Consider the following 14395-nt stretch of genomic DNA (forward strand, 5'->3'; position numbering starts at 1 on the left):
TTCTTATATTGTTTTTTTTTAAATAAGTGCATACTTTTATTTTTCGAATTATTTATAATTATTCTTCAGCTAACCAGAATAAATCTATTTTTATGAATTTGGCAGACAGATTCGGTCAAGCCATTGTATGTGTTCTGACGTTAGTAGATTTATGTATTTCTTGGTCTGATTTTTTTTATTGTTATTATTGTACTACTTTCTATTAAAATAGCATCATCTAAAATTTAGTTTTTAATGTGTTTATTTAATTCCGTATATTACTGCCTAATAAAGCACACTTTATTATTAGTTTTCTATTTTTTTTGAAGTTTTAGGGGCAACAAATGCTGTGGTCATTAGCCTCTTTCCACATAAAAAAGAAAAAGATAGAAAAATTTCTTTCCCCTCGTTAAAAACACAAGCGACAGTCAGTAGACTAGTCTTTTCATAACAGATCATCCAGAAATAAACTTGTCAACAGGTATTATAAAACCCCAAAAGAAACACTACACGAAAAGTGTGTAATAGGCCCTTGCCACTTAAAAAACACTTAAAAAAAGCTCAAACCACTTCTAACAAAATGTCTATACTATGAAAATAAATTAACTCTCACACAAAAGAAATTAAAATTCTTCTTTGATTAAGATTATTCAAAATTTCATAAAAACCTATCTCAATCATTAATTCTATTGCCTAGGTTTTCCCTTAGGCCATCCTTTCTTTTTCCATTTTCCTGAAGGTTTTGATGTCAAATTCCAAGATATTTGAGTCCTCGGAGATGGAGTCTTCAAATCTTCTGCATTAAATTACAGATCTCCTGCTGCCGGTATTAGATGATGCCAGCTCGGATGACATGGTCAGCAATGCATCAGAGTCGAGACTTGATGCACTCTCCGTTAGAGCATGTGGAATGGCCAAAATGCTCGCCCTCTTGTTTAAAGGCATTTGTACTTTTGGAGGCTACATTATTGGTTTTTCAAAATCTTCCTTATCCAAAATTTTTACTTCTGGTTTTGTAGGTCCCTGAGTGGGGATTTCTTCAATCTGTACCTTTAGCTCCAGTCTTCTTCATTTTGGTTTCACTTTCCTTTGCCTTTTGACTGGTCAAAGGTTCATTCCTCAGTTGTGTAACGATCATTTGTGTGAAGATATCTGTTTCTTTCTTATCTGCTTTGAATTACTTTTTCTAATTGGTCAATTCTTCAATTTGTGATCGATGATGGGTTCAACCATGCTTGCCAATGCTGGTGCCAGTTCAGAAATTACATATTTTGGTTTAAAAGAAACCAAAAGGAGCCACAGCAATCTGAGCATATGACATAAGGTTCAGTGATCTGCTGAGCACAATTTTTCTGGGTTCGTAGTAGCTGATCCTTTGAATGGTCTTTATTTCTTTTAGTGCTACTTCCTGTTTATAGATTAAACAATTTCAGCAGTGGCTTAAATTAACAAGCGGATGTCAATGGGAATTAGCACAAACTGGCAGATCCTTGCAGGGGTTATCTGGATGTAATGGAGCACCATAGGGGAGATCTGTTTCCTAGTGCATTTCATCACAGTATGTTTCAATTTCTGACATCCAAAACACTGCAATAGAGTTGGGATGAAATGATGGATGACATCCAGTCAATGAAAGTTAGGTGTAATTTTCTCAGGACACTTTGGTTTGTTAAATGTTAATCATGTGACGCAGAGGGCACAACTTCTCCATTATGTCGGGTGTTCAAACGTCAACATGCAACAACTCATTGTTCATGGAAAATATCTTCTCCTATCTTCTTCTGTGCAGTTTAGAAGGTTCCTGCACATAACAACTCCCTTAGAGGTACTTAGTATATCATGTGGTACAACCACAATGTTGATGAGTCCTATTTTCATAGCTTTCAATAGCCTTGATGACTGTAGGCCACTGCAGGTCTCTACAAACATGCCTGTAGCTGCTGTCTTCCTGGTCTCTTTTACAGGTCCTCCTGTAGCTTCCGTGATCCCATGAGCAATCATGAAAGGACTAACTTTAGAAAAATTGCCTTTTTTCTTCTTCATTACCAGATTCTTTGAAATTGGTTCAAAGCTCTTAAGTCGAAACTTAGTATGTATATTCTTCTCTATCTTACTGAACTTGACGTTCTTCCTTCTTTTCGCTTCAGAAGACAAAGGTTTTCCTGGATAAGGGTTTTAACATGGACCCTCTGCAATAGAAGATGTGGATGTAGAAGCTTCCATAAACCTATAGTATCATTGGTCAATATGTCATAAGTTGCGGATGGAGAGATGGTTGGTTGTGCCTCGGATCATAGATCCTGCCAGGGTACCCCAGTCAGTCGCCTCCCACAAATTTAATTTGGGCTACGAAATGCACATCCCAAAACTCGCATGTAGCAGTAAGTGCTCTGATACCCTTACCCATGGGAAAATTCCTGCCAAGGGTTGAAGTGGCTGACTCACGCTGAGCACTGCAAGACTTTGGCAGAGATAAGCTCACAGTAGTCAACCCGCAACCCGGCTCCACAACTGAGAAAAGGGATGGGCACTCCGCCCAGTGTCAGCAAAACAATCATGGTCTTACCTCCCACCCCCCGCTGCAAACAGGGGAACCGAGAAGTACAACTGAAACCAGATCAGCTCAATCCTGTACTCCACAGGGGACCTCCTGAGCAAGACCATTATCCCGCTAACCAACATAATTGAAGGAACCGAGGCACCATGTTGTTATCTGCCTTGGACATGTGCGTAGATATTATTGCATGGATGGGGGGGTTGGGTTTGTCTGGGGCATTGTTATTATTATTATATTGCTTCTCGGCCTCAGGCCCAGTATGCTTGCAGCAATTTTTCGAAAAGCACTTACTGTAATAACTGAAAGAGTAGAGATATTATTTCTATTCTTCCAGTTATTTCTTTACATCTTTGAGTAGCTTTACTATTACCGTTCACTTTTGTTTGTTGTTCCTTCTGGTTTTCATTGGCGTTTTTCCATGTGCCTGTTAGTGTGTCCTTCCTACAAGTTGAGCTGTGCTATAGACTGGAATTTTCCAGTCTGCTGACTCGGCCAGGCAATGGCTTGGGAATTTTGCTGGTTGGACTAGCTGATCAACTTTTTTCCTAGTCCTGCTAAAGGAACCAACATATCTGTAGGTTTGACCTTTTCATCCCATTACTTTTTCTGAAATTCCATCTTTCATGTTGGTCATTTTTACCATCTATTTTCCCCAACAGGTAGGTCATGAGGTCAAATTCTTTGTCAATCCTCTGGCAGTTCATGGAAGTGACATTATCTCATGTTCGGGCAAAGGTTGAATTTTCTTCTTTTAAACAGATATGCCAACTGACGGCAAAAGAAGTTTCCATCTTTTGATGTAGCTTTTAGGTTCATCTTTTGATGTAGTTTAGGTTCTGTGTTTTATTTCTATAGTATTAATGTAATGGCTCCATCCAAAACTATTTATGGAAGTGGTAAATGCTTCAAGCTTTTGGTGGACAGTTTTTTGTCTTCGAAATCGAATAGTTTGTATAGCCAGGTCATTAAAATTCCAAAGACAGACAAATCAAAATTACACCAGGCAGAGAAAAAAGTAATTAAAAGAATGACACTAGGGTTCGTACTGTTGAGGTGATGTTGTCTCACTGGTTATAGCTTAAAATTCCGATTTGGTTTCAGTTGAGAATGGGAATGATTGCAATCTCATAAGACCCTAAAGTAAAAGAAAAGTTAAAAAGAGCTTGAATGATCCACTTAAAAATAACAAAAAGGTTATTGTAGGTACTGGTACCACCAATAAAACCAATCTTGTCAGAAGACAAAAAAGATGGTTACAGTTCCTTTCATCTTTGATTTCAGAGATGCACTTTGATAAAGTAATGTCTTCTGAAACTTGGCATTTGGTTTTGGTACTCCCTTGTTATGGGCAGTTGAAATCTGAACAGAAGTTTTTGCCTAGATGGAATAAGTTCATGGAGATGAATTATGGTCAGCATTGTGATTGGGAAAAAATAATTTAAGAATAATATATCAAAATTTTAGAGATCTTCATACCAAAGCTTCTGATTTTTTTTTATCAGTTGTTGCAAGTCCTTATAACATTATTGCTGTTACCAAATCAGTTTTTAATAACAGTTGCCTACATTCTGAATACTTTCCACACGTTTTTAACGTTTACAGATCTGATGGTGATTCCCTTAAATTGGGCAAGAAGTATGGTGGTGGATTGGTATTTGCCATTTGTTCTTCTATCATTTCCTTCAGATATCCTGATTTAGAAGCTTAGATGAATGTGTCTGGGTTGAAATACAGTTACATTGTAGGGTTAATTTTATGCTTGGGAATCACAATTTTAGCCCTGATACTAGGCCTGAGATTATGTCTGATTATTTTGATAGCCTGGCTAGTAAAATTGACATTACTGCTTATTACGTTGTTATTATTAGATACTTCAATGCCCAGATATTGAGTGGGAAAATAGAACTGTTAGTAGCAATGCTCACTTTTATGCCAAGAAGAAGGCTGATATTTATTTAATTTTATGGATGATGTAAATATAATTTACATCAGTATAATTCTCATTTACCTATCGGTGGCTCATCCATTCTAGATCTTGTTTTTTCCAGTGGTGTTGTTGATGTTAATTTAGGGTCTGACCATGGTGTCCTTCTTGACATGCTGCATGATACAAGGTGTTTGAGAGATCAGCTTACCGACATCTTTATACAACACTGGGGATGATGGTCTGCCTGTATCACCATGGTGTCCGAAGGTAAAACCACTAATGTTTACTGTTGCTAATGTTTACTGTTAAATTTAACCAGAAGTTAAATCTTATAAACAGGTTGATGTTGTTTATTTTGACTTTTGTACGGCTTTCGACACCGTGGCTCATGATTTACTTCTGTTGAAGCTTAGCTGTCTCAGTGTTAGTGTAGCAATGTTAGTAGAGCTATATTACTGACAGACCTTTTTGCATGAAAGTGTTCGGTAGGATCTCTGGTGAGTTGAAGGTCGTTTCTGTGGTAGGTCTCAGAGATCCAACCTTAACCATTTTTTATTTCTTCTGTTTTTGGGTAATATTGGACTGGATGTGGTCGGGGAGGTTGAGGGTGTAGCGAGAAGAATAACTCATGAGAAGAAGTTATGCATGCTTGTGATGTTGGATTTCTGCAACGCTTTTAATTGTGTGACCCACGGCGCCATCGGTACCATGCTGGTGAACAGGAAAGTTTTCCCATACCTTCAAAGGATAATCCTTTCTTACCTCAACGGATGCAAACACCTGCGAAGCGATGGATGGACTGGATGAACGGCGTGTAGATAGGGGAGAATCACAAGGATAGGTCCTTGGACCAACCCTTTGGAATATTGTCTATGACAGTGTATTCCAGGTTCCATTATCGCCAGGAGTCATGGTTTTAGGGTATGCGGATGATCTTGCCCTCGTGGTTGAGGCGACCACACTGAGGGTGTCCATTGATCGAATACAGGAGTCCTATGCAGCAATTAGAGACTGGATGACAGAAGCAGGGCTAACCATAGCCCCAGACAAGACTGAGGTCGTTGTTATAACAATTACGAAGAGAAGACCAACTTTGAAAATGGTCCTAGAGGGTCAGACGGTACTTTCAAAGGCTGCCATAAAGAATTTCATTATATGGGTGGATGCGAGGTTACGCTTTGGCACTCGTGTTATGGAGACATGCCAAGAGGCAGAAAAGGTGAGGCAGCTAATATCTTGTTTGCTACTGAATAATAGGGGACCCAGCTGTCTGGCTGTGTAGTGTCATGTCCTCTGTGCTACTATATGATGCCGAAGTCTGGGGAGAAGTCACCAAATATGGTAAACACAGGGGTGCTCTCAAAGCGATACAAAGAAGGAGCTGTCTCTGAATCACACCAGTGTACCGCACCATTTCCCATGAGACTGCGGACATCTTAGCGGAAATATTATCTTGAGATTCTTTGTAGGAAGAGGATGAAAGAACAAGGTGCTCTAACACCCGGTGAAAAAAGGAGATTGGCCAGTTCCATTATGAAAGATTTGAGAATGTAATGGCAGAAGTGGTGGGATGACAGTGAGAGGGATTGATGGACGTATCGCATAATCAGGGACCTGGAGGGTTGGTGTGGGTGTACCCATGGCTCACTGGGTTTTTTCAGTTGTTCCAGGTTCAAGGATCATAGAAGTGAAGCATTGCATGTAATAGGCAGAAGGGATATGTTTTCACCTGAGAAAGTGCAATGAATCATGCTTGCAAGTACAAGTAATTGGATGGCTGTAGCAATGTTGGCCAGGAAGGTAATGCAGGAGCTGTACACCTGGGAGGAGTCCTGCATGGGTAGGCAAAGAAGAGGTCGCCGGAGGGCGTTTGGGAGGTCAGGTTCTTGGCTGAACGCCTAGGGGGACCCTGTACGTGAGGGGGTCGCCTGGGCATGATGAGGTTGGGGGCACTCCTCTTATGTGTGTCCAATGGTGGCCTGTGGTAAGTATGTTGTATGTCAGTGACTGTTTATGAGTGTGTATGTTGTTGAGGAATGTGTCTATAATGCGATTTTGTATGTGTGCATGGTGTGTGATTGGTGTGTTGCTGGTGTGCTGAAGTAAATTTTGATGAATGTGATTGTTGTTAAGGGGATGTGACTTGTGATGTATAGCGCATGTGTAGTTTGTGATTGTCATTATATTGTGTTGTGTGTGTGGTACACTTTTGTCTTATGTGATCTTGTTCATGTGTGTGACTTTCTGCATAGTGTTTAATTGTGTGAGTGGGGGGCATATTACCCCCTTCCTGATGAAATGTACACCAGCTGTACCAAAAAGCGGGTAGCCAGGGGTGGAGGTTTAGTCAGTTGTGTGCAGGAATACATATGCAATTAACATCTTTTGGAACCTGTTAGTGAATCTGACACAGTTGTTAATGGGGTTCCTCCACCTTTTCCACAAAAAAAAAAAAAAAAAAAAAAAAAGTATGGTTGGGTGGTGGATGTGCTTTGTATTAAATCCAACGACATAATGAGCTTATTTGAATAGGATTTTTCATTAGTGTCTCCTTATATTGTTATTATTATTACTTGCATGTTATTGTATTTTTATTTACCACATTACCAAGTCCTTTATAGTTTATATTATTGTAGTTTAATAACATATTTATAATCAATTTAATGTTCTGACATTCCCTTACTTTATGCGTCCCCTGATAGGAATAGTGCATACACCAAGGTTTTCTTTTAGTGTCCTATGCACTTTCTTCACATTAGAGTAGGTTACTCAGCTTCCCTGTTAATTAGGACTTATTCAAGAGATTGGGATGGCTGTAAGTGGAGATGTGGAGGTCATAAAAAAAATTATTATATAATAATAAGTATTATAAAAAAGTATTATTTTATAAGTATTATACAAAATTTCTTTTTACTGTAAATAAACTTATCTATAAAAAGAATAATTAATTATTACACATATTTTTATTATGAAAGAAGAGTAAGAAAACTATATGGTGGGGTCTTTAATTCAGGAAGTTGCTATTGGTGTCTTATAAATACTAAATTATATTTTTAGTTATTAAATCCATTTTTGTTTGGCATGTATCCAGTGTCATTCATATGAAAATGTAGATTGTGATACTTTCTTTTTGAATATTCAACATCTTAATATGATTATTTGTATAGAAGAATCAACTATAATTGAGCAATCAGTCTTTATTTTTTAAGAATAAATACATCTATAACATGAGAACATATAATCTTCTTTTTTTGAAATCTTGAAGCAGTCAGTCAACAGTGGAGCTTGACCCCTCATACTGAGGACCACCACAATTTTTTTATCACATGCAGGCGACTCCAAAGGGTTCTTTTCAAAATTATTTTAAGTTTGAATCCAGTCACCACAGTCAGGACTCTGAATCTAGCTACTAAGTGCCAAGCCATCACAGTTCTTTTAAAATATTATGCGATTTAAACTCCTTAGCTTACCCATTGCTATTGCCTACTTCAGGCAGTAATCAGTAGCAATCTTGAACTATTTCTTCTCAAGAACTTCCCAGTGATTCAGTGACACTTACCTATTCATTTAATTTTCATATATATTTATTTATTAAATGATGTTCAAATATTAAAAAGAATTCATTTCTATAAATTATATTCACAACCTTGTCAACAGACAGTGACAAATGAAAATATGAATCCTGATGACTCTCAAAGAGTTATTTATTAAGTAAGGGGGATTGTCAGCAAGGGCCCCTCCATTATGTTGGCATTCATCCAAATACATTAACTTTGAAAAGAACTATTTTCTTTGTGAGCGCCTGAAATAGGCAACAGCAATGGGTGGGCCTAGATGTTTAAACCTAGTACTATTTTAAAAGAACTGTGTTGCTTGACACTAGGTAACAGATTTGGAATCCTGACCATGGCGATTGGATTCAAACTTAAAATAGTTTTGAAAGAACTGTTTGGGCTCATCTGCATGCTACAAAAAAAAAAATTGTGGTGGTTCCCAATTTGAGGTGGCCAAGATCCACTGATGACTGTCTATCTTCTACTTCTTTTTTTTCTTGGCATGATTTATGGAGTCTCCATAAATGGCACTGGTCAGGTGGTACAAGCAGGTTTGGCACAAGTTATTAGTTAGAATAATAACGATCAATCTAGCAGGTGTGTGTGGCATGATCCCTGCATACCTCTGGTCAAATAACAAATCTCCCAACTGGCTGTTTTGTACTACTGTGGCAGTGCAATAAAATAATATCTGCAACTGTGACAAATTCCATGTCTCGTTTGGGACTGCTGGGCTAAGTTGAACCTGACTGTGCTATGGTGGGTTGGCTTGACTTCTCGACAGGCCTTCCTGCTCACAGTACAAGTAATGAAGCTGAGTTCGAAGATGAAAGAGGAGTAAAAGAAGACTTCATAGTAGTAAAGAATCTTCAATTCTGGTATGTGCCTCCTCTCTCTCCATGAAAATATTTATACTAACAGATTTGAATTCAACCTCTTTGCTGAAATTATTACAGCATTCAAAGCATTGCTCCACATTTTATTCATGTTATTACTCTCAATGAAGATTAACGGCATCGTCCTATTCCACCAAAGGACAGCTTCAAAGATCCCAAGTACTTTGTTCGCAGCTTGTAGAACCAGTTGATTAAAAGTTAGCTAAGTTGCTCACTAACAAAGGCTTACAGTGGACATATTTCAGCATCTGACATTAAACCTAATTTCATACCAATAGAATGGAATGTTATTAGCTAATCTATAGGAGAGGGGTTGAGGTTTGTTAGATGATTTAACAGTCCACATGTCTCAGGAACGATTGACCTGAGACTGTACAAGACTATATCTCATTACATTCATACATATCATCCTCATTCATCCTCTGAAATAATACCTTTTGGTGGTTCCAGAAGCTAAAGAGAAAAAAGTTGATGATTTAACAGGACATTAAAATATATGTATGCAATCATATTTCATACACAGTTCTTATCTTAAAGTTCATAAATATATATTACTCCTGTAACTGATGTGGAAGAAATTCCTTTTTCATTTTAAATAAAATTTTGCAAGCTATAGATAGAATGACTATGGAATGATAATGGTATTAATGTAAACATACATATCAAAGAACTTTGTAAATTTCATAGCCATAACCAATTGACCTAATTGTATTTCCAGTATCTTAATTATCAAATTTTACTCAAAAGTATTCCACCAATAAGCAGCATTATTAACCAGTTGTTTTATGTAAAGTTTCCCATTCTTTCATTTACTTTAGTTATTTTAATATTAACAAGGAAGTTCCAAAACCAAACTTTTTTATTTCTTTTCACATTTATTTAATATTTACCCTAAGTTGTTGCACCTAAGAAAAGTAAGTTTTTCGAAATTAGTTCTAAGTAATTAGTCATTTCAGTCATTTTTCACATATTCATGGAAATATTTGTATTGAATATGATTGTTTTGGAATTAACAATTATTACTGCCCATGGTAAAACTATTACTAGTTTTACTATTACTCTCATTGATAGTTTGTGATATATAACTGCTGGGATAATTTGAAAACCAGCAAAATGTAAAATTGTAAACATTATCTTACTATTTCTGCTGGTATTTCTTATAAGGAAATAGAAGAATTTGTTGTCATTTTTTACATATTGTGCAAGTAGAAAAGTGAAATGAAAATGATTTAACGAAGCTTACCAGATCCATTAGAATGTAAATGGGGGTTCACATACACTTGTGTACTCTTTGGCATTTGATAAACAACTTGGGGATGAACTGTAGCACGTTTGGGACTTGGTTCTGAATTTTGTACAGGTTCCTGGTCTTGGAGTCCTAGTCTATAAACAAAAATAACAATTTTTTGCTATTACATAAACATAATAGCCTAAAAATTAATATCGTTACTTTTTTTATAATTATTTGATTATCTATGACTTATAATTTATAATTTGTTAGGAGTGGATTTTATAACCTATGAAAAAAATCAAATATATTCTTGTGATTTCTTTCATTTACTTTTATCTAATAGTAGATTCAATAGGTTTCTGTTATAATACACAATTATAACATTTTTAAATAATGCTGTAATATTAAAAGAAATTCGTGTTATATACAGTGTAATTACAGTACTAACTTCCTGTGTGTTAAAAACAAAATTTTACAGAAGCAAAAACACTAAATAATGTTAAAAACTAATGTAATACAATAGTGTAGAAGTTTTGAAGCATGGTTTTAAAAAATTGTTACCATTTTTACTGTTATGAGCTTTGCTCACATATAGGAAGTTTTGCTCATGAATTACTGATTGTCTTATTCCGCACAACTTTTACTCTTTTTATTTATTCATTAAACTAAGACTGTCGTAAAGTAAATGGTTGTTCTTTTACTTAGTGGAGCCATTGTACTTGATTCACTGACAGCTAGTGAACTCGAGTATAACTTTTTAATATTTTGTGGTATCTGAGGTTAGATCTTTGCAGAAGAATATTTCACTCATCTTCAAAATTAGCCTTTTAAAATACCTCACCATCTGGGCGATACTTTAATTTACACATAAATAATTGTTAAGTATATCTTATTTAAAGATGTGTTAAATCGGGGAAAAAATTTTTGGTATCGTTTATAAATGATAAAATCATTATATTTGTAAAATGTTTTTATTGACTTATATATTTCCTTGTTATAATAAATTATTATAAATATTAATTCACAATATTAACAAATATTGTATTAAAATATGTTGTTTAATATGTACAAAGGTAAGAATTTATATATATTATACATTTTAAAAATTTTTAAATAGTTTTATTACTTTCCCATCTTCTGCTATAGCAGAACTACAGCTTTAGAAGGGAAAGTATTGTAACCGGTCCAATTTGGATCACCAGATCTTGACGTTTTGACACCTAAGGAACCCAAAAAACCAGATGGAAATTTTCCAAATGTGCAAATGTACATATGTATGTGTGTTTGGTCTTGCACTTCTTATATCTCCAGAACTACTGGACCGATTTTGATTAAAATTGGTCAGATTACTTCTATATATGGGGCATTGATGCCATTAAATTTTCAACTCAAAAAGTCAAGGGGGTGAAGCTGTACAGCAAGGTTACCCTCAGCATCTTGAGATTTCACCTAATTAAGGTCTTATTTTTCTCAGGAACATTTGTTAATAATTAAAAAATAATATTTGCACAAAAATGTATGTAAGACTACTCAAAAAATATTTTACCACTTGTAAACTTTTACAATAGTTCATAAAAGCCTTCTATGTGTATAATGGTGTACAAAGGAGGTTTTGAATATACTTTGAAAATTATCTAATGAGTAACAGTGACATATAAGTGATTTTTTCCAAACAAACAATAAGAAAGCTTGCGCTCAGGAGATTTTGAAAATTATTTTTATTAATTTTTTGACATGGCTTGGCATGTAGATCTCACCAAATTTTTCTTGAGAAAGATAAAAAAAAAACAAAAACCCTGATTTAGATAAAACTGCTCATACGAGGAGGTTTTGCCTACCAAGCAACAGTAAGTATTCTTCTACATGTATGTCTGGGATTAAAAAAAAAATAATTGAAACTACTAAACATTTCCATTATGAGTCGTGACAAAAGTGAAATTATGATAATGCTTTAATGAACCAAAACCTCAAATGATTATTTAATTTATAAGAGTTTTGAAAAATAGGAATTTTTTTTACAAATAAATGATCAAATTTCAACTGAAAATGATTATTTACAAATTTTAAATGAACTGAATAATTCATTCAATTCCAGGTTTATTTAGTTACAAATGATACTGAAATTTCAAATAATAGTATTTGTTTACAAATATTATTCGTAACTGAAACCAACACTAATAATTTAGATAGCAGGACCAACTTTTAGCAGTAGTAGATAACGTAACATATGTTTCAGCCAGTCTAATGATAGCTTTTGAAGGAACACTTTATTTAATGAATTCTTCTCTGTGCACTTTCAATTCTAATGTAATTCATAAAACTTTTTTTGATATCCAGCTGAAAGTGAACTATTACCTTTTTCTACTGATTTGATAATTATTTAACATCTCTTATGTAATTCTGATGTTTTAATAATTAAAACCAAACAACTCAAAAATTTGAATTGACTTAAGTTCTAATTAGTTTGAATAGATTTTCTATTGTATTAACAATAATAAAATGCTATAAATAATAACAAAATTAAATTCTATAATAAATAAGTGAGGAGAGATTACAGGAAGTGAAGGGACTACAATAGAATGGAGAAGGCTCAGAGAACAGTTGTGACCAAGATGAAATGAGGAAGTTACTCATAATACGAATAAAAAAGTATACGATTGGCAGCAGGTAGAAGAAAAGAGGTGAGAGGATACAGAAGATGAAGGGGTCTAATGAAATAGGCTTAACAGTAGCTGGAATAATATCCAAACATGTGCATATGTAAATTTATGCACCAGTATCGTGCCCTTAGTGATAACCTGTAATAATCATCACTAGTGATAATCTGTAAAGATAGGATGTTCTTAGTTCTAATAAAACATTAGTAATTTATTCTAAATAAGTGTGGAATAAATAGATACACATGAAGAAACTGAAAAAGATGAGTTGTAGAGGGCTGATACAAAGGAAAGTATAATCGTTGCTTTAAATTCAACATAATTAAATTTCATCCAAGCTTTTGAAAAGCAGTAAGGTGAAAAATTAGTTATGATGTTTATCAGATGATTCTTGGATAGAAATCAATCTGTGAGTGTTAATTGAAAGTATATGAATATAACTAATATAATGTAATAATTTAAATTCTTTCCAAAATAATTTATAACTGAAATTTATTTAGTAAAAAAATACAAATTAACAAAATTTTCAGATTAGGTAATTGCTATGTTTAGTTCAACATTTACACTTCATTGAGATAAAATTTTCAAATTTAATTTTACCTGTTTGGTCTATAGTCACGATAATCCCTGTGTGCTTGTCGAAATTCAGACAGAACTTGGGTAGCTGGGGGAGGAATAGGAGGATCAGCTCCATCAGGTTGAGCTCGTTTACCTTGAGTAAGACTGTACAATCGTAACTGTTGTCTTATGTCAGCCTTTTCTCTTTCCCTTTTTCGTTGAAACTCTTCTTCAACTCTTCTCATTGCTTCCAATTCACTAAGTCGTTGTCTTTCTGAAAATATTCAATATTAAATTACAGTTACCTTTTTAATTTATTTTTAAGAATGCACAATAAGAAATAAATAAATTATGGGTTTTACTAATCATCAAACAAATAACATAATTACATAACATTAACTAAAATATATTTATTAGATGGGAGAAAATTAATGGTACAGAAATAAAATTTAAGAGAATTGTGAAAAGAAAAAATTATACTTTATGAAATGAGGCAATAATAATTAAACTCATAATAAACCAGTTATTAATGAAAAGTCTAATAGCAAAAGTTTCCAAATGAACATTCTTATTATTATTATTATTATTACTGTTCTCTCGATTATTAATAGATTTCTAACAAAGTTATTATCTCCTAACTTCTACTTACGCTAAGTTAATATAATTTATTTATGGGTTTGATGGTTTTTAAATCTCTCAAAGGCTAATACAGAAAGAAAATATTGTGTAGGCTTATTGAAGACTCGGTACAAAACAAAGAAAAATTCACTTTGTATCATTCAGTTAGTCTGCTGCAAAAAGCGTGGAAAAATGTGACTGAAATAACAGTAAAAAAGCGTTCAGTCATGCTGGGTTTGTTATACACGCTGAAAAGAATAATCCCAGCTGTGATTTAGAATACAATATTTCATTAACTGAGCCGATAAAACAATTTAAATTGCCATAATCAAAATAAAGAAAAAATTACATTGCTTTGGCGGTTTTATGATATATCTATATATATAAAAATGAAGTTCGTTTGTGTACGGCTTCAAAA

At 34.4% G+C, this 14395-nt stretch overlaps 1 protein-coding gene across 5 annotated transcripts in view; it reads right to left on the reverse strand.

Annotated features, from left to right (window-relative positions):
- The window catches only part of LOC142322085 (uncharacterized), a 360304-nt gene that overhangs the window by 21253 nt on the left and 324656 nt on the right, over positions 1-14395 (reverse strand). For all 5 annotated transcript variants that reach the window (XR_012755771.1, XM_075360742.1, XM_075360741.1 and 2 more), the window contains exons 14-15: positions 13402-13633; positions 10157-10296 (exon numbers count right to left, since the gene is read on the reverse strand). Coding sequence is in view for 4 of the 5 variants with exons in the window: in XM_075360742.1 (XP_075216857.1) it covers positions 10157-10296; positions 13402-13633 (372 nt within the window). In the remaining variant the exon portion in view is untranslated. The remainder of the gene's footprint in view (positions 1-10156; positions 10297-13401; positions 13634-14395) is intronic.

This window comes from Lycorma delicatula, chromosome 3 (assembly GCF_047948215.1).
Source record: "Lycorma delicatula isolate Av1 chromosome 3, ASM4794821v1, whole genome shotgun sequence".
Taxonomy (NCBI): Eukaryota; Metazoa; Arthropoda; class Insecta; order Hemiptera; family Fulgoridae; genus Lycorma; species Lycorma delicatula.